At 40.2% G+C, this 19,309-nt stretch overlaps 1 protein-coding gene across 3 annotated transcripts in view; it reads left to right on the forward strand.

The window, feature by feature from the left end:
* Window positions 1-19,309, forward strand: part of SPECC1L (sperm antigen with calponin homology and coiled-coil domains 1 like) — a 70,594-nt gene that overhangs the window by 7,804 nt on the left and 43,481 nt on the right. For 2 of the 3 annotated variants that reach the window (XM_082773879.1, XM_082773877.1), the window contains exons 2-5: window positions 4,913-5,102; window positions 10,542-10,701; window positions 11,699-13,332; window positions 14,798-15,005. In XM_082773879.1, the coding sequence (XP_082630005.1) occupies window positions 4,950-5,102; window positions 10,542-10,701; window positions 11,699-13,332; window positions 14,798-15,005 (2,155 nt within the window). In that variant the 5' untranslated portion in view covers window positions 4,913-4,949. Of the gene's footprint in view, window positions 1-4,912; window positions 5,103-10,541; window positions 10,702-11,698; window positions 13,333-14,797; window positions 15,006-19,309 lie in introns of those variants that run through there. The other variant, XM_082773878.1, reaches the window with a different exon arrangement.

Raw genomic sequence — 19,309 nt, forward strand, 5'->3', positions numbered from 1 at the left:
ATGGGAGCTGTTACTTGCCTTTGATCTTGTTTTTGTCCCTTCAGGTATGTAAGAAATCCTTTTTTTGAGGTTAGGGGACCAGAACTGCACATACCAATGAAGTGTGGGCAGACAGGCAAGGGGTGGATTTGCTGAGTGCCACATTTGCTCTGTACTACGTCCCCAATAATTCTGGGAATTGCTTTACTCTTTTGGCTTACCCCAAACGCTGTGCTGATGCTTTCATAAAGCTGTGAATCGAAGCACCAAAGTCTTGCTGAGCAGTTTTGGTCAGTTCAGAGCATATTTTTATACGAAGCTGAGGTTGCTCTTCCCCAGGAGGCAGACACCATCATCTGACTTTACTTGCTGGTTTTATTTAGTCTCGTGTCTGATTCCACGCAGTGTCCTCTTAACCTTTAGTATCCTAAGTAACCCTAGCATCAGCAAACTTACATCTCCTTGGAAATGGAGCCTCAAATCCGGCTTGAGCAGTAAAAGACACGCACTGCTTGCTCTGGGCTGGTGGAATCCAGCGGTTAAAGGAGATTGGTTTTGGAAACGTTGAGCAAGAGGCATCGCTGCGGCGTGTGTGTGTGTGCAGCTTGCAGGCTGACTTGGAGCTGGGGACCTTATGAATGCAGCAAACTCTGCCTCGTGGTGCGTAGCTTATTTCATGGTCCAGGCATTGAATTGCTGGCGATTGTGCTTTCTTGCCTGAGGAGACTTGAAGAAATTCTGAATCTGTATTTTACAGGAGGCTGAAAGGTTTATATTGCATAATCTTTTCTTCACGTTTCTGCCTTTTGGGACTGTGGAATTGGCCTAAAAATGTCATTCCCTAATTATTTGGGCAAAAGTTGTCAGCCTAAATATATCAAAACCAAAGAATTTGTACAAATAGAGAGTGAATATACTGAGCGCACTGCTCTTGGGTTTGCAGAGACGTATTTTCCTCTAGGTTTTGGATATCTGTTTTCTTAATTTTTTCCAAAAAGGCTTGTTGTCCTCAAACCTTTGGATCACTTGTCCGTAGTTTTATGCAATTCTGGAAGGAGATTCTGAGAATATTTGACTTATTATTATTTCTCAGTAAACCAGATTTTTTTAATAGATAAAACTGCTTGATGCCTTTTGATGAAGCATTTTCAGTGAGTGGCAAGAGGCTGGTGCTGCTTAATGCTCTCTCACCTTACAGGCACAGGAAACTTATTTTTCTGTTGTAATTAAGCCTTATCTTTGTGACAGCGAGATTTGCATAAATAAGCTTATTAAATAATGGATGAGGTTGAAATGATCCCAAGGAAGAAATCACCCCTGCCACCACCTCCAGCACTGGGGTTGCTGAAAACCCCGGGCGTGCGTAAGAGTAACCCCGACAGCGCGTGGCGTCGCCGGGGAGGCTGCCTCAGATCAGCTTACAGGGAAGAGCAGAGCCGTGCCATTGGGCAAAACACTTTCAAATTATTATTTATGGAGCTGTGCTGCTGTGGGTATAAAACGTAGGGCTGCTTTCCCGTGCCTCACCAGAGCGATGGGAGCATGTTCCTGAGCCAGCCCGGCTGCCGTTCGCCCTGCGATGTGTGCTGTGGAGAGAGAGACCTCCGGGAAAGGATACAGGTTAGAGGCAACGGTTACACTGCAGCTCAGGAATGCAGTCTTTCTATCTGATAGTTCGGGCTTGTTTTGGCTCTTTTCCAGCCTGATTAATTCTGTAATCAGTATTGTAATGGCAGTGTTAATCAAATGTGTCACAGAAACGCCTCGTGTCTGCTGACGGATCGGCGTTTCGCTTAGCGGTGCGGTGAGGTGCGCTCCTCCAAGTCTCAGAACTCCCGTGGAGATGCAGGTCTTAATGCTACTGCAGCTTTCTAGTCTTAAACTTCTCCTGTGTTCTGTTTTCTGGGTGGTGGTGGTTGTGTGTTTGTTTTTTAGGGGTGGGAGGGTGTGTGTGTAATGGCAAAGGAAGTCTCTCCTCTCTCCCTAGGGCATGTTACAAGCTACAGGTCTGTATGCAGTACTGGCTCTTTAAAACAACAGCAAAATAATGTTTTAGCTCTGATCTGAATTATTAGCATTGTGTAGTAATCTTCAGAAAATTTGAGTTGGCTAGTGAGCGTTTTATTTCTTATTTTAAATGTAGCGTTGGGCAGAGACAACTGCTCTGTGCTGACAGCCAAATCTGCTGCTGGTTCTTAATGCTGTGCTTTCCAAAGAATGCTTTCTTCTTTGGGAGCGTGAAGGTAGTCTTCGTCTGCAATGCTGCTTAAGGCTTTTGAGAAACGGGGTGAAGTAGGGCTTACCTTCCTTTACAATCCAACAATATTGGTGTCTTCTGCTTTCAGTTATGAAACCCTGACCTTTTTTTCCTTCCTGGAGAAGGAGGGATGGGAGAAGTTTGCACCAGGAGGTCACACGTTCACTTAGAAGCCTGAGTTAGCAAATGCTTTTAGAATCTGTCATGCTAATTGATGCCTTGTCCCTGTTTTAGGATGAGGGTCTGGACTCACTTCAGTCTTTGTAATTATAGTTCAATAACTGTAAAAAAGTCATCTTTCAGTAAGAAAGTAACTATAGGGGCTCAGTTCCCTGGCAGAAACACAGGGGCAGTGGTACAGACCCTCCTTGTCCTCTAGTGTCTTCCAAGTTTGAGTTTCAGCGATCACAAGAAGTCTTTTCCAGTGTCAGAATTTGGGATATTTAATGGCTATGTTAATACTGTGGTGAAACATTAGGATTACGCTTAGTTACTTTGTTCAGTTTCACATATTTAAATCACTTTGCTCTGGGTGACACCACGAGGTGCTGGGAGTGAAACCACTGGATGCCACTGACCTAGTGGGTCGCAGCCCTGCCCGTGGCAGGTCCCTACCAGCCCAGGCTGCCCTGTGACCCATCTGAGTGCCCCCCCTGCTGCGGCACTGCTCAGCCAGCTCTCAGAGCTGCCTGAAAGCGAGGGCTCTGATTTCCTGCCTCTGTGCAGGTTTTTTTCTTTGAAGTAACTTTTTTTTTTTTAAGTGCAGTCAGCTTTGCAACAAACTGTGCACTGACTTTTTTTCAGTTATTTCTCAAGTGTGCTATGGGCAACTTATTATTACTTTTTTAATGTAGTCTGTAGAGCATTAAAACTATCCCCCATTGTTAGTGATGGTGCCAGTTTTACTGAGCTCGCCACCCTCTTTGGTCTTTCCAGTTCTAATTCTCAGTTGAATAAGATCAAAAGCACATGTAAGTTTTTTACTCTTAAACGTGAAAAAGGCAAGAAATGTAAGTGCAACTTCCATTTGTAATGCAACTTACCTATAAATATTAGCTTCTGCAGAAATACTTGTGTATAGCGGTGCTTTTTTTTTTTGAGTGTCTAATTTCCATTAATCTGTGTTATTTAATCTTCTGCGAAGGCGTGCTGGTTACCAGTAGCAGGATGGCAGGACTGGTGCATTTTTGACATTCTGATGATGAAATTACAGCAGCAGACAAAGTCTTCTGTGTCGGTTCATGCCAGCTTTCAGAGCTAAAAGGAGTCTGGAAGCTATAAACAAATATTTTCAGTGCCTTAAAATGAGACTTCTTGTTGCGCTAGTGGCACGTAGGGGTCTGAAGATGCAAAGCTGGAGTTTTACTGACTTTGAGAAAAGTCAGGCTTTAAATATGCTTGTGTGCAGCTGAGGTGGTGCTGGGGAGGGAGGAGTGTGTGCGGTGTAATTATCTTAGCATAATGAATTAGTCCTGATCACCGCGTTTGTGGAGCACTTCTCCTGCACTCAGTCATCAGGCTGGTTTTCATGCCTTCGAAATGCTTCACTTTTTAAGAGATGGCAAGAGCTAGATGTGTTTTGTGTTTCTAATCAGCCACAGCATATGGGGCTCAGAGAAACTGGATCACTTGCTTCCATTCAGGGTCTGTCAGACTGCAAGGGGAGTGGAAGTTTCCTCTCTTAATCTTCCATCCTCTGCCTTCTGATTGTGGGGAGATGAAGGCAGGTGCCAGCTGTCCCACTCTTGCAAGAGGGAAGAAGAGCCCGATGTGGCCAGCCCTTTAGGTAGTTTGTGCTTCAAGCTATGGCTGCCAGCTCCTCTGCCCTTCTTTCGGCTGCCTTCTGGAGCTAGCAATTCTTGGGACAACGGCCCTGTTTGTGTCTGCTGCAGCTGCTCCAAGTTTGTGTAAAGTCAGCTTTGGTTTTGGTGCTTCAGTTTATTTCGTCATGGCTGGAATGCCGGCATTGACAGTTGTCTGCTGCTGCACAGCACTTGAAGGCAAGGGGGAAAGGCACGCAAGTGTCCTGACTGCAGACTATGCTGGGTTCCTTCTGGTTTCTTCTCGGAGATAGTCCTCATAATCGTCTGAATAGTCTTGATTTCAAAATTTAATACAGATGAACTCCCATGTGTTTATTAACATGAGTTCTCATAAGAACTGATTTCAGGGAATCTGAGTTTTTCATCTTCTAATTTTTATGTTAACACCTTACTCTGCAACTGCTGGTACTCTCTCAGTACTTCAGTTATCAAGCTGCTGGTAATCTTTTCTCAGATCCAGTGCTGATGGTAGTCAGTCTGTTGCCTGAATGCTCCCACGGTATTTTCTTTCCCACAGTCAGAAATAAGAAACATTGCAGCCCTAATAAGCCTTTCTTTTGCTAGCTAACGAGTGAACTTAGTAACATGGGTCACTTATAAAATATCCTTGGTTCAGTGCCATTTGTGGAAAGAGAACTGGAAAAAAATGAAATTTCAAAAAAGATCCTTTTTTAAAAAGGCAAAAAACCCCACAGCAACAATAAATAATAATAATTAAAAAAAAGTTGGTCAGTCACATATATATGCTGTTTGGCTCTAGTTTGTGGCCCTTGCTGCTATTCTGAACTTAGTGTTATAAAACTATGTTGCATTTTGTATGTGTTTTATATTTAACACTTCTTTCTGTTTGCAGATTTGTTTGTAAATGCATCATAAACAGACAGCCCAGAATGAAGAAAGCAAGCAGGAGTGTTGGCTCAGTGCCCAAAGTGCCTGGAGTAAATAAAACTCAAACAACTGAAAAAAACAAACCAGAGAACGGCTCCTCACTGTCTGCAGTAACAAAACTCTCCAAAACCGGGACATCAGCTTCCCTTTTGAAGGTAACAACTAATAGAACAATCTGATAATTTGTAGTTTTGATGATAAAAAGTTAAGAGTAGAATTTTAAGGCATGTCCTTAGTGCAACTTAGGCTAGAGATTTGTTACACAGATAACTGGAGGGAATTTGGCTAGCTACACAGCACTGGGCAGGGTGATAGGATCTTGTGTGGCGTTGGTGCTGTATTTTTCACATTGCAATGTGTGATACGATGATGGAAAGCAATGTACTTTGCAGAACTTAGTAGTTCTGCAAAAGGAGCAGCGTGGAAGTTGCATCCAGATGAGTGTTATTAGTGGTGTCATGCGTTATGCTTGAATAGTGTGTCAGCGACTAATGGGATTTGATAAGAGCTATGTACTAATTCTGAAAAAAGAACTAATGAGGTATTTAAAATGAGAAACTTCTTGACTTCGGTGATCCGTGTCAGGTCAGCGCAGCTGCATTCTTCTAGCTGTTTTGGGCTTTCTTTGTGTGAAGTATTGCTTGGGCTCAATTTGCACAAGTTGGTTCTTGCTCCTAGAACAGGTTCAAAGGTAGGGGTTTTCTCTTGTATTACCAAAACAGGGCAGTGGATTTAGGAGCATATGGATTTCAACAACCAAATAAAATAAGACATACCAAGATGTGCTTTTTTATTTTTATTTATTTATTTTTATTATTTTTTTTTAATGGGAGCACACTCTGCTGGGTTGGATGATGTTATGAGCCTGCCTGGTAGGGAAACGTGGCTGAACTCACCTCCTCCTGATGTTCTGCAGCCCAGTGCACAGAGCTGTGGCAGTTCTGCTGCCCTGGAGCAAGAGAACAGGACGAGCAGAAGGGCTGCTGTCTGCAGCTGGGGTTGGAGCCTCCGTCAGCTACAGGAAGGCAGATAGGCCATTTAAATAACTGGCAAGACCTAGAATTAAAGAAGTGGTAATAGTTGAGGTCTCTCTGTAATAGCTATGCAGAGTTACCAAAGTCAAAAGGTGTGTCCCTTTCTTACAGTCTTGCTGCTGTGTTATGGTTAATGGTGGTTAATATTGCTTCTGATGAACTTGCAAGCCAGGTTTTGGCTAGATTTTTCTCCCTGAGTCCCCCTTCTGCCCCTGCCATCCAATTTAGCTTAACTTGAATACATCTTTTGATGGTTGTTGATGCTACTTGTTTTGCATTTCTAGAAACCTCCCAGAGAATACGGAAGCAAAGATACTTTGTAGTGTACTTATCGAGTTTTTTATGTGATACCTCTCGGTGAGGTAAAGGAGGAGGATGATCTAACACTACAGAAATTTGACCCAGTATGCTTTCACAATTTCACTTCTTATATTAGTAACACTTCTGGCAATGCTTGGATGTTGGATTAGAATTTATGACTATTGTATGTTTGAGGTACAATAAAACATTTTCCCGTAATTACTAAGACTTATCTCTGCTTTGTGTTACAGCCAGGCTTACTCATACAGTTGGATGTCTTTTACTTGTCAAGCTGCTGTTGTGCCAGCTGTGTGACTTAATGACGACTTTATCTCCTTTGAGTGTTCTGTACTTACACAACAAAGTTAATTGCTTATGTTTTGGGGCTTATAGATACTGTCAAATCACATGTATAACTCCTGGCTTGAAAGAAATGTCAATAACCAGTTGTATTATTTTTAAAATAATTTTTCGCATAGTTCAATATTTGACCTTGTCAATGAAGCTTTTGGCATACTGTTTTCCTTACAGAAGCTTTTAGGATCTTCTCTTAGACATGATGAGTTAGTGTGTGTTTTATAAATTCCATTTAATATCCTGGGGAGGGGGGAAAAGCATGGCTGGTAGTAGATAATTAGTAACTTAATTCAGTCCTCAGAGTAAGTGTGCATAGAGATGCACAAAAACTGGTTATTGAATGAAAGGCAGCTGTAGCTGTTAAGAAATAGAAATAGATGGGTACAATACTATCCCAACCTTCAATTCAGTCAGTAATAATGCTGTGCAATCAAAAATGACTTTCTAATTACAGCATGGTTTTTTTTTCTGTCTCCTTCATGATTCATCCGTAGGCAGGTGTTTAGCTGTGGGGGGACCTTTTAGCTTTGAGTTGTTCCACAGATTTGTCCTTTTCTGGGGAGTTTCCAGAGTATTTGGACAGTGTGTCCAGGAAGAAAGTGTGAGACCTACCCTTCTGTACAGCTGAATGCTGTTCCAGGGGTTGGTCTGTCTGCTTTGCAATGCCTGTATACGTATTAATGCCTGGTTATATATCAAGGAACTATTTCAGAAGCTTGTTGCAGTCAGTCTTGGTTTGCCTAAGACTTTGGTAGATGTTCAGCACCTCCTCATCTCCCCACACGTGCCATTACAGCAGAAGGTTAACTGCCAGCCATTTCTAGTTTTTAATCTGTTAGAAAATATTTTGGGCAAATACCAGTGTGTTTTTCCTTTTAAGATCAGTATTTTTAGGCTTTTTTAGCTAATGAGCTTGTGATCATGCTAATACAACTAATTAGACAGCCGCTGTACTTCATGCAAATGAACTGCAAAATCCAGTGTCCCTGAGGAGTCAGGGTTTGGACACTAACATTTGAATATTAAAAATTAGAATGTGTTTTCAGTATTCCTCTGTCTAGGCTTCAGTATTCTATTTGAAAAATGCAGTAACTTAATTACAGATTGTTGTGAAGTTTACTGTTTGAAGCCCTCAAATACAGCGACAGTGAGCATCAAAGAAAATCCCACGTAGGAGCATTTATATACATATACATGTATATATGGGATTTGAATGAGGTGCAGTAAATAGCATATACATGTTGAGAAACTAACATCAAATGAATTAATAGAGGTGACCATTCAAGTTTCATTGTATTAAAAGAATAAAGTTGTGGGGAAACATGGTATATAAATTTTATAATTATAAGGGATTTATTTTTACGTAGAAAATCAGCATAGGTCTAGATGAGCACTTCTAATTATAGCTTCTGATTTTTTAGATTTTTAAAGAAGGGTTTTTATTGCTAAGTAGGATTGCAACGTTTTTCGTAAATGGGAGAAGTTGTTCTTCATCAAGAATAAACTATTTGATAAACATGTGACATTGATTTCCGTTCCAATAAAAATACTATAAAAATACTTCGGTTTTTAAAGTCAAGCACAGTTGCTCTTATGAGCGTACAGAAGAGAGCTGCTGGTTTGTAAGTTTTCCAGAGCTTTGCTAAAGAGTTTTCTCTGCCAAGAGTGTAGTGTTACAGGTTTGAGAAACTGTTTACTAACTGGCTGCGGAGGAGGCTGTGCCTTCCAACCTAGACTAGAAATGGGGTATGTGTAAGGCAGAATAAGAAGGGTTGTCTTAAAGCCCTTTGCTCAGCAAGGACTGGAGGTGACTAATGTCACAAAGTGTGTGTTTTATGTACTGTTTTCTTTCTTCAAGCTGAGTCACATCTTGACCTATTTGGCTTGATAACATGTACTCTAAGTGTCTAAAGCCTTAATCTAATTTCCCCACTGTTTTAACAAGGTAAAAAGTCTGACAGCTCATCACCTGAACTCTCTTGTTTGCCAACTGATGTCAGAGTCAGTAGCAAATTAGAAAAGGCACCGATCTATGTCTTTCTGTAATGCGCTGTTCCAGGTGATAGTTGCATCAGAAAATGGTTTTCTTCCTGTCCCCACGCCCAGAAAATGAAGTTTAGATTAGATACGTCTGATTGGATTACAGGTTACGGGATTGCCAGCTGGTGAGTTTGTTTGCTCCCCCCTGTTGCCCACAGAGCTTTCCGACCTGGTAGCCCTGCCGCAGCTCCATCCTCCTGACCTCAAGCTGCCAGTCTGCAGGCTGCAAGCTCGTGGATCAGGCAGCGATTGGGCTCCTGGGAGGAGGGAACCCTTTGGAAAGGCTTTGGCTTACACAGCACCGTGTGGCAGTGCGAGGAGAAAAGCAGAATGGCACAACAGTGGCTCTTTTGTAGCAGAAAGGGATTTTAAATGCACATCAAAATACAGTTTTGGAGTGATAGGTTTTCCTCCAGCCTTTCATGATCCACTTCAGAGGGCTGTACCGCGTCCTACATGATTTAATAAAAACACCTTTGTCCTAGCAGATTTTACCCTTACTGATACCTGCTTCTGCCTGATGATTATCTGCATTTCTAATGACTGCATGCAGAACAAATACATTATCTTCCCCAGCTCCCTTTTGTTTTGCAGCTGCTCGTTGTAAATGGCACAGATCCCATCCATGACCTTTGCACATCGCTGTTATCAATGTTGCTAACTGTTCTCAAATCCCCAGCTGTAACTCAGCTGTAAAAAGCTATAGAATGGTAAGAGAGGCAACATTGGTTTTATCCGTGTAACTTCTTTGTTAATGTATAAAATCATGTCTGGCATATAGTCTTTAACTTCTAGCTTACATACATATTTATATTACAAGCCTGCAGAATTTGTAAGCCATTATGTAAAGCAACTGGTTAGGTCCTGAGCACTACTTTTTAGTTGGGCTCTGAGACTTCAAATGTTTTATCCAGCTGAATAATGCAGTCACTCAGGGAATACTTCTAACACAGGTGCTTTCTTTTAACTTTTTTGTCCTTATAATGAGAAGAATGTTTAGCATATTTAGATTGTTTCTCCATTTAACAAATTGCATTTTAAAGAGTGGTACAGTCTGCCAATTCATACTTAGGAACTTAGAGTTTTTAGTTTGCTTTATGGTGAAAGATGTGTTTGCTGTTTGGGAATCTGGCTCTTGAGGTCCCTTTGCTTACTCTTGTCACATTCCAGGCAGCGTTTGTGGCTAACAGTAGTTTCAGGAATGATGTTGGGAGGTCAGACAAAAAGTTCATCAGCCAAACATCCTGTCTCTAAGAGTGCCTAGTAAGGAGCATGAAAACAAGGCAAAGGATATGTGGTGAGGGCGGCCCTTCCCGTCCCCTCCCCTCTCTGGTGGTTTGTAGGTTAGCATTTTGAGCTAAAAATGGTATTTTATTCATCTTGGATTGATTTCTGTTGTTTGGTTTGTTTTTTGTTGTGAACTTGTCCACCAGAAGATGCTTGATCATATTCTCTTGAAGGATATTATGGTTACTTCCTGGTATTTGCTGGTTTAATTGTGTAAAAATAGTGTTAATTTTTATAATTAAGGAACCTTTCAGTCGAAATTCAGAAGTGTTAGGCTGCGTTATTACTGTGATTTCATTATTGTTTTTTTCACCTTGGTATTAAAACATTAATCATTCCCTCTGTCTGGGAGAGGGGAGGCAGTTTCTATTGTCAATCACATGTAAGTAGCTGAAGTTAAATTTCAGCTCCCTTCCTGTGCACTGTGCAGTGCATCTACACTTCACCATACTTGACTAGACACAGGACTAGTCAAATATGTACTTGTTAAACTTACGGAATCTTTACCAGGAGAAATGTTGGCTATGCAGACTTCTCTGCCAGCTGTCTTAAAGCCACATCTTGCCTTTCTTTCAGACTAAGAGTAACGATGACCTCTTAGCAGGGATGGCTGGTGGCGGTGGAGTGACAATGACCAATGGTGTCAAGGCAAAGAAGAGCACTTGTGTATCAACAGTGTCTTCAGCTGCAGGGACAACCATGAACAGTCTGGAAAATAAGCCTAAAACAGTTGCAGGTAAATGGATATATTGATCCTTAAAGACAGTAGTTGGGGGCATTTTTATTTTCCTGCTGTGTAGTGTGGATCCAGATTGCCTTATGAAGTAGTTGGTAAGGCTGTGGTCAAATCAAATACCTTCTCTGCTTTGGCTTTGATCCTCTTTTTTCCTGTTTTGTAATATTGTAATTGCCTCTTTGGAGGCTGCTTCTTTTAATTTTTTTAGTGCTGATTATGTAACAACTATATAATACCAGGTAATGTAATTAATCTAAAGAATTATAGTTTAATTTGTGTAAAAAAAAAAAAAAAATAATCCATGGCACAAGCATTAGAATTTGAAGATATGATTGCTTGTTACAGTCAATGTTTTGAACATTCTTTATTGTATTATAAAAATAGAGATCTTTGATAAACTGTTCAGAAATGTGCAGTTATTTAGTATGTTACCAGTTACCGATGGAAATATGTCTTGCTTTCTGTTGCTGTGTTTTGAATTCAATAATGCTTGCAAAGCTATAAATCATCTGGAAATAAAGTAACAGTAATTCATCCTTGTCTGTATGAAATGTGATGAACATAAAAAAAAAAAAAAGTCATTTAATTTGGGGAATCACAGTACACAATTCATCTCTTAAAAGCTTGCATTCAAATTTACTGAAAACAGAAAAAATTGAACTTTCAGGAATAGCACTGCTGTATTTTTTGTACAATTTGTCAGAAACTTTTGGAAACAAAAAGCCTAGCAACTCTTAACAGTTAAACTAAGATCTGACTCATTTTCAAAATACTGGTAAAATACAGCAACTGGAAAAGCATGCATCAATTAAAAGATAACTCCATTGATTCATAAGAAAGATTATTTAAATGTTAACTGTAAATTTATTTTATATGGAGTGTGTTTGCCAGCATGATTTAAAAAAACAGCCACTGTAGAGCTGGTACAAAATACACAAGTCTTATGTTACAGTGCTGCATTTTAAATAAATGTTCCTAACTTTCAAAAAATACACAGGTACAAGTTCCACAACTAAGCGTAGCACTTCATCTGGAAATAAAGAATCAAGCTCTTCTAGAGAGAGGATACGTGATCGTTCCCGTTTAAGCCAGAGTAAAAAGCTACCTTTGACTGGACAGGGGACCAATGATACGGTACTGGCAAAACGTTCCCGTAGTCGCACCAATCCAGAATCGGATATTCGAATGAGTAAGTCCAAATCAGACAATCAAATCAGTGACAAAGCTGCATTGGAAGCAAAGGTGAATGATCTTCTGACGTTAGCAAAAACTAAAGATGTGGAAATCTTGCACCTGAGGAATGAACTAAGGGACATGCGTGCCCAGCTGGGACTTAATGAAGATCAAGTTGAAGGTGATGAAAAATCTGAAGAAAAAGAGGCCATTGTTGTCCATCAGCCAACTGATGTAGAGTCTACGTTGCTACAGTTACAGGAACAAAACACTGCCATCCGAGAAGAGCTCAACCAGCTGAAGAATGAGAATCGAATGTTAAAAGACAGACTGAATGCATTAGGCTTTTCTTTGGAACAAAGGCTGGACAACTCTGAGAAACTCTTTGGCTATCAGTCTTTGAGTCCTGAGATTACAGCTGGCAACCACAGTGATGGCGGTGGCACTCTGACGTCTTCAGTGGAAGGTTCTGCCCCTGGATCAATGGAAGACCTGTTGAGTCAGGATGAAAACACTTTGATGGACAATCAACATAGTAACTCCATGGATAATTTAGACAGTGAGTGCAGTGAAGTTTATCAGCCACTGACATCAAGCGATGATGCCTTAGATGCTCCATCATCTTCGGAGTCAGAAGGTGTACCAAGCATAGAAAGATCTAGGAAAGGAAGCAGTGGCAATGCGAGTGAAGTGTCTGTAGCTTGTCTGACAGAACGGATACATCAGATGGAAGAGAACCAACACAGTACAGCTGAAGAGCTCCAAGCCACGCTTCAAGAGCTTGCAGATTTGCAACAAATAACACAGGAGCTAAACAGTGAGAATGAAAGACTGGGAGAGGAAAAAGTAATCCTCATGGAATCTTTGTGCCAGCAAAGCGACAAGTTAGAACACTTCAGCCGTCAGATTGAGTATTTTCGGTCTCTTTTAGATGAACACCATATTTCATATGTAATCGATGAAGATATGAAAAGCGGTCGCTACATGGAGTTAGAGCAGCGTTACATGGACCTCGCAGAGAACGCGCGCTTTGAGCGAGAGCAGCTGCTAGGTGTTCAGCAGCACTTGAGCAACACGTTGAAGATGGCAGAACAAGACAACAAGGAGGCCCAAGAAATGATAGGGGCATTAAAAGAACGAAATCACCACATGGAACGGATCATTGAGTCAGAGCAGAAAAGCAAAACTGCAATAGCATCTACCTTAGAGGAGTACAAAGCCACAGTAGCCAGTGACCAGATTGAGATGAACAGGCTGAAAGCTCAGTTAGAGCATGAAAAGCAGAAAGTGGCTGAGCTGTATTCTATACACAACTCTGGAGATAAATCAGATATACAAGATTTGCTGGAGAGTGTCAGGCTGGATAAAGAAAAAGCAGAGACATTGGCCAGCAGCCTGCAAGAAGAGCTGGCACACACTCGCAATGATGCCAACCGGTTGCAAGATGCCATTGCTAAGGTAGGGTTTACATCCTGTGTTTTAACATCACCCGTATATCATGACTATTAGTGTTGAACATTGTAATTCCTTCAGAAGTAAAGGATTAGTGACAAGGTTAATCAGATTATGGTATGGTTAGGATTAGTGACTTTCTTAACTTTTATTATAAAAATGCTGTAGGCTTTTTTTAAAAAACAAAACAAAACAAAAACAGGTGCACTGGTGCATTCAGACGCAGCATAACTGCTTGGTTACTTTTTAAAATACCTGTATTTAAACACCAATACTTATGTCCAGGGTCAAACTTGTACGTTATCTTAAATACTGCTTGAATTTTGTGCTTACATGTAAATCGTATGCTTTTTGCAAGAGTTTCAAGGAGTTGGTGCCAAACTGGTGAATGTCACTGAGAGGGTGCCTGGAGTAAAGCTTTGAGGTGATAACCCAGCTATTGATGACTTGTAGAGCCTTTCACCGGTGTAGAGAGAATATTTTAATGTTTCAGCTTATTCAGGTTGGTTCAATTAACTTAGAATAAACTAAGGCAGAGAAGTGTTGTCTGATGGAGAAATGACTAATTGAGGGAGAAAATTACATTTGGTGAAATACCTTAATTTACTAAATAAAGGTTTTAGTTTTAATTGGAGAAAAAAAATACATACATTTTTAACTGATCCTTAAGTATGGCAAATATATAAAGGTTTTTGATAATCATCCGTCCAGGAACAGCTTGTGTGTTAATTGTGTTCTGGATGAAAATGTTTGAGTCCTAGAGCAGCTATTTGGATTTAAATGAAACTCATTTTATCTAGCAAATGTATTGCTTATGCATTTGAAGGTATATCTTCCTGATGAGAAAGTTTGTTTAATGTCTGAGCTTTGTGTTAGTTGCAGATCAACATGTTACTCAAGATGATCAACAGCTGGTTAGAATCAACCTTAATTTGAGATTTAAAAAAATAGAATAAAATTTTAATAATTAAACTTGGGTAGTGCTATTAAAATAAATACCCAAACAGGTGATTTAAAGTAGGGCATTTTGTGGATTAAAATTGCTGCCTGTGTTGACCTGCCCAAAGGCATGACCCTAATTTTTGCTGTTGGGCATGGGAGTGAATGTTAGAGACTCTGATCTCAGCTTGTTATTTAAGTTGTAGTTTCATGAGGCAGGGTAAAACGGTCTTGCTGCTTCTGAAAAGAGGTCTACTACCTTTCCCTGTGTGTTGTTTTTTTGGTTTTTAATTAAGCAGATCAGTGGCTTCTAACACTCCTCTTGGAAGTACTTCAACTCACACATACACACAAATGTGAAACTTGCTACTAGGTTAATAAAACAAATTCTCATATCCAACAAGCACTAAAACTGATGCACAAAAGAGTGGACTTTTTTTTTTTTTTCCAACCATAAGTATGCTAATTACAAAATTAAGTGTGTTTTAAAATGCAATCTATTTAGTTATGACATGTGGTATTTCTTTTTCAGGTCGAAGATGAATATAGAGTGTTCCAAGAAGAAGCCAAAAAACAAATTGAGGATCTTAATGTGACTCTAGAAAAACTTCGGACAGAACTAGATGAAAAAGAGACTGAGAGAAGTGACATGAAAGAAACTATCTTTGAGTTGGAGGATGAAGTAGAGCAGCATCGTGCTGTGAAGCTTCATGACAATCTCATCATATCTGATTTAGAGAGTAAGTGTTACGAGTTCTTCTCGTGAGAGAAATGAGAATTTAAGAACCAATGAAACAGAATGCTGAAATACTGAAAATATTCTCACTTGTGTTTTGTATGTCTGAATTCAAGTCAGACAGGGCTTTACAGAGCCCTTATAATGCTAGAAAAAAAAAATAAAGTTGGCTTTGCTTCTTCAGTCCTCATAGTAGATGGTGTGGGAACAAAAATCTGTGAAATGAGAAGAAACGTGTAATCTGACAATGCTGTTTTCAAGGTATTTTTCAAAGTAGGAGAACGTGTAATTACATGTTTAATAATATGTTTAATAATAGTGTACTAGTTGTGTGTTTTGGAGACTAGATGATTGATTTACTTTCTTTAAGAATGCTCTCTTTTTCACGTGCCCAAATATCAGGATTACCAGGTAGCTTGAGAATGTTTAAAACTGATTTCTCCCACCTGAAGAAAGACCTTTTTAGTTGAGAAATGGATAAATAGAAGTCCTGAAAGTTGGACTACTGTCAAGTCAAAGCTGACTTGACAGTAGGGATGTATTATGCATCTTTTCCTGCATAGGTTTGCTCAAGTCATGAAATTGATCTGTGAGCATAAAAATTAATCTAACAAACTTCAAGCAAGTCAAAGTAAGACATTATCTGTTGACTCACTGGAGAAGAAACTGTTGGAGCCTGTAATGAAATTCATGTTTACTGTATACTTGTCTATCTGTCTGTGCCTTAGTTCCCTCTCTGATCTGAGACCTGTTCAGACATTCCTACCACAGGCTGGAATTCTGCAATTAGTCTCCATCTAAACAAGAACTTGGGCAACTGTACCCTGTGGGAGCTGTATTTGCACAATACTACTTACAGGGTTCAAATATGTGCTATGCTAAATAAGACAGTGAAAAAAACAAAGCATTATTCATTTTCACAGTGAGTGAAATATTCATAGAAAGTATTTTAAATTTGTCTGCTATCAAAGAAAAGGTGGTGTTTAAAGCAAGCTAAACTGATTATTCATCTGAAGACCAGTGTCTTCAGACATGTGGCTGTCAGCTTTGTTTCCCCAAGCAATACTTCCTTATCTTGAAAGACGATCACTGTTTCTCTTTACAAAATTGATGTAGGTTTTTATTCTGCTCTTTTTGCCTCCCTTTCTTCACCAACACGAAAGCGAGGTCCTTTTTGGGAGCCGGATCAGAGGCATATGGTCAACGGCTCTGACATTGGTCCTGAAGTCATTTTGTAGCAAACACTTAAAGATGGAACACTTGTGTTTATTTTTCTACTTGCTTTTTTTTTTTTTTTTTTTTTGTCTTAACTGAAATACATTCATACAGGAAACAGCACCACAGTCAAGTAAACATTTAGGTGTTTACTCAGTAATGCCTAATTACAAGGCAGCTCTAATTTTTAGATGCTTTTGCCTTGGGGATAGGACAAATGGTTTTGACAGATGTCTTGTAGGAATGTTTCTGCAGTCTCACAAAATAGCTGTCAGATATTTCCCTTAAAAGGGTAAAAAATCTGGTGGAAGAACTTCTATTTATGCTGAATTTTTCAGCAAAAATTGTAATAATCTGTTACTCATCTCTCTAGAAATAGTTCAGAAAAAATCAGCTGGACTGATAGCCTGGTGTGGTTGGGTTAGGGGAGAAATCGGTGTAGTTATAGGCAAGAAGGAGAGTGGCATCTAGTGGCCATAGGAAAGGATGGCACCTGAAAAATAGTATTAAACTAAACTTAAACAAAAAAAAAAATGAGGAAAAAAATAGGAAAAAAAAAAAATCCCCACAACTTTCTTGGACAGCATGAAAACACCGTTTATTATGGGTTCTTAGTTAAGGCTTAGGCTGGAATTTCTTGGTGGTAGTCTCTTAGGCAGTGAACTTGTAAAATATGACTAAATCTTGCATTTGCCTAGGGGCAAATATGGGAGAATTTGAGAGAGTTTGCCAAATGGCAAAATCACTGGGTGAATGAAAGTGGTGGTAAGACAACTGATAAGTGACAGGTATTAAATGATAGAAAATTACCACTGAAAGAATTCCCAGAAGACAGACTTTACGATGGGGGTAAGATGCTTCATAGGTGAGCTGGCATTCAGTTTAGTGGCTAATTAACGCTAAATGGTAACGCAGGAACATGGAATGAATGCCCCAACGCTGGGACTTAGGGCATGCTTCATCGCTGGCTTTCCAAATGCTAGGAAGAAGTCCAAGGGATGTGTAAGGAAATGTTTCACAGTGATCAGAATACAGAGTTACCACGTTTCAGCTCTTACTATATGTGTGCCTGCAAAAACTGTCATCTCTTCTGTAAGGACAGCAGAATTTTGGCTGTGCTGATTGAAAGCACACAGCGTACTCCTGCTGTCAGTCCACATGTGGCAGGACCTGCAGTCAGCGCAGCTGAACTTCTGCTGGTGGGGTGAGGAGTTGTAAGCAAATGTGATTCTGTGTTGTATCTAAAAATGAAACATTAACTTGGAAAAAAAAAAAAAAAAAAAAACAACAAACATTTCTTAGATTTCTTTAAAATGTTAAATTCTTAAATAAAAAAAAAAAAAGACACATTAACATTAAATACAAAATATTATGTTTTGTATTGTATTTGGTGGTGGTGAGGGGCTGGGAGAGGGCAGGAGAGGGAGGACGGCAACAGGAGGGGGCCGGGCACTGCACTAGGTGGCGTGGTTGCTCAAGTTTTCATGTGTGGTTTGGAAAAGTTTCAGTAGTCAGGTAGCAGAGCTGTCAGTTCATCAGCTTTGATGACTAAGGGGGTGGAAAGGAAGCCTTTTATTCTTCCAAGAAGTTAACAAATTAATTTGTGGGGAAAATTTTGTATCCTGGTTTGCAGAAAATTGATGTTTGTGGGTTAACTTATAAGTTGTCAGATGGTTCTTCCGAAGCCTGAAAACACTGCTGGCATGTTCTCTTAGCACTGTGTTAAACATAGCAGTTCTCTTTATCCATAAGGATTTAAGTCCGAACATCTTTTGGACGAGGGTAGGTGAGTGAGAAGTTTGATATGTCCAATGGTCAGTGAATAAGCAGTTCTGTTGGAGGGCTGGCAGAATTAGTTTTTAATGCTTTATATCTCATTTGAAAAGGACAGTTATGAAACTAAATTCTTACAAATGGCGTTTTGTCCTTGCCTACCATAACGTTAGAAAAGTCAATTGAATGTTGGTTTTTAATTGTTTTTTTGGCTAACATTGGACACTTGATGTGCATTTGTCTTGCTGTATAGACCTCCTGGCTGACAGGGGTCAGCTCAAAAGCCCAGCAGATAAGCAAATTGCCTGAGCCTTGGTGTGTTTGTGACCAGTGCCTCTTGCTTTGTAAGGAAGCTGCAGTTCCTAGTAACTGCTAGGCTGATAAAGCTCTGTACAGATGTCCTAATGCTGGGATAGCCTTTTCTGTGTTAGTACAAAGCAAAACAAAGTAGCTAGTACAGAAACTCTGAAAATCCTCTGTGGATCCATCTCTGTCAGGATGAATTCACAGAATCACAGAATTTTCTAGGTTGGAAGAGACCTCAAGATCATCGAGTCCAACCTCTGACCTAATGCTAGCAGTCCCCACTAAACCATTTCCCTAAGCTCTACATCTAAACGTCTTTTGAAGACTTCCAGGGATGGTGACTCCACCACCTCCCTGGGCAGCCTGTTCCAGTGCCTCACAACCCTTTCAGTGAAGAAGTTCTTCCTAACATCTAACCTAAAACTCCCCTGGCTCAACTTAAGCCCATTCCCCCTCGTCCTGTCACCAGGCACGTGGGAGAACAGACCAACCCCCACCTCGCTACAGCCTCCCTTGAGGTACCCATAGAGAGCGATAAGGTCGCCCCTGAGCCTCCTCTTCTCCAGGCTGAACAAGCCCAGCTCCCTCAGCCGCTCCTCGTAGGACTTGTTCTCCAGGCCCCTCACCAGCTTCGTTGCCCTTCTCTGCACATTTAGCATTGCCTGTCGAGAACCATAATGTCATTTTGTGAAACTGCTGCATATTGTGAACATTTAAAAAAAACGCATAGGAAACATCTCCATATTGTAACTTTTCTTCTTTCTTTTTACAAAGATTATTGGAATTAAACAATGGAATGTTCATGCTCATCCTCACCTTGTAGGGAGGGATTCTAGCTTCTAACTGTAACTAGTAAGGGGTACAGTATGCAGCGATGCTTTATGGCATCCTTATAAAAGTAGGATGGCATCCTATTCCTTCCTCCTGCCTCCAGCCCTAGTTTGCAGTTTTTAACACTTGTAGTCTGCATTTCTTGGAAGTTATTTTGCTACCTTTTAAAAAGCAAGGACTTGT

Source organism: Aythya marila (assembly GCF_965140915.1).
Source record: "Aythya marila genome assembly, chromosome: 17".
NCBI classification, from domain to species: domain Eukaryota; kingdom Metazoa; phylum Chordata; class Aves; order Anseriformes; family Anatidae; genus Aythya; species Aythya marila.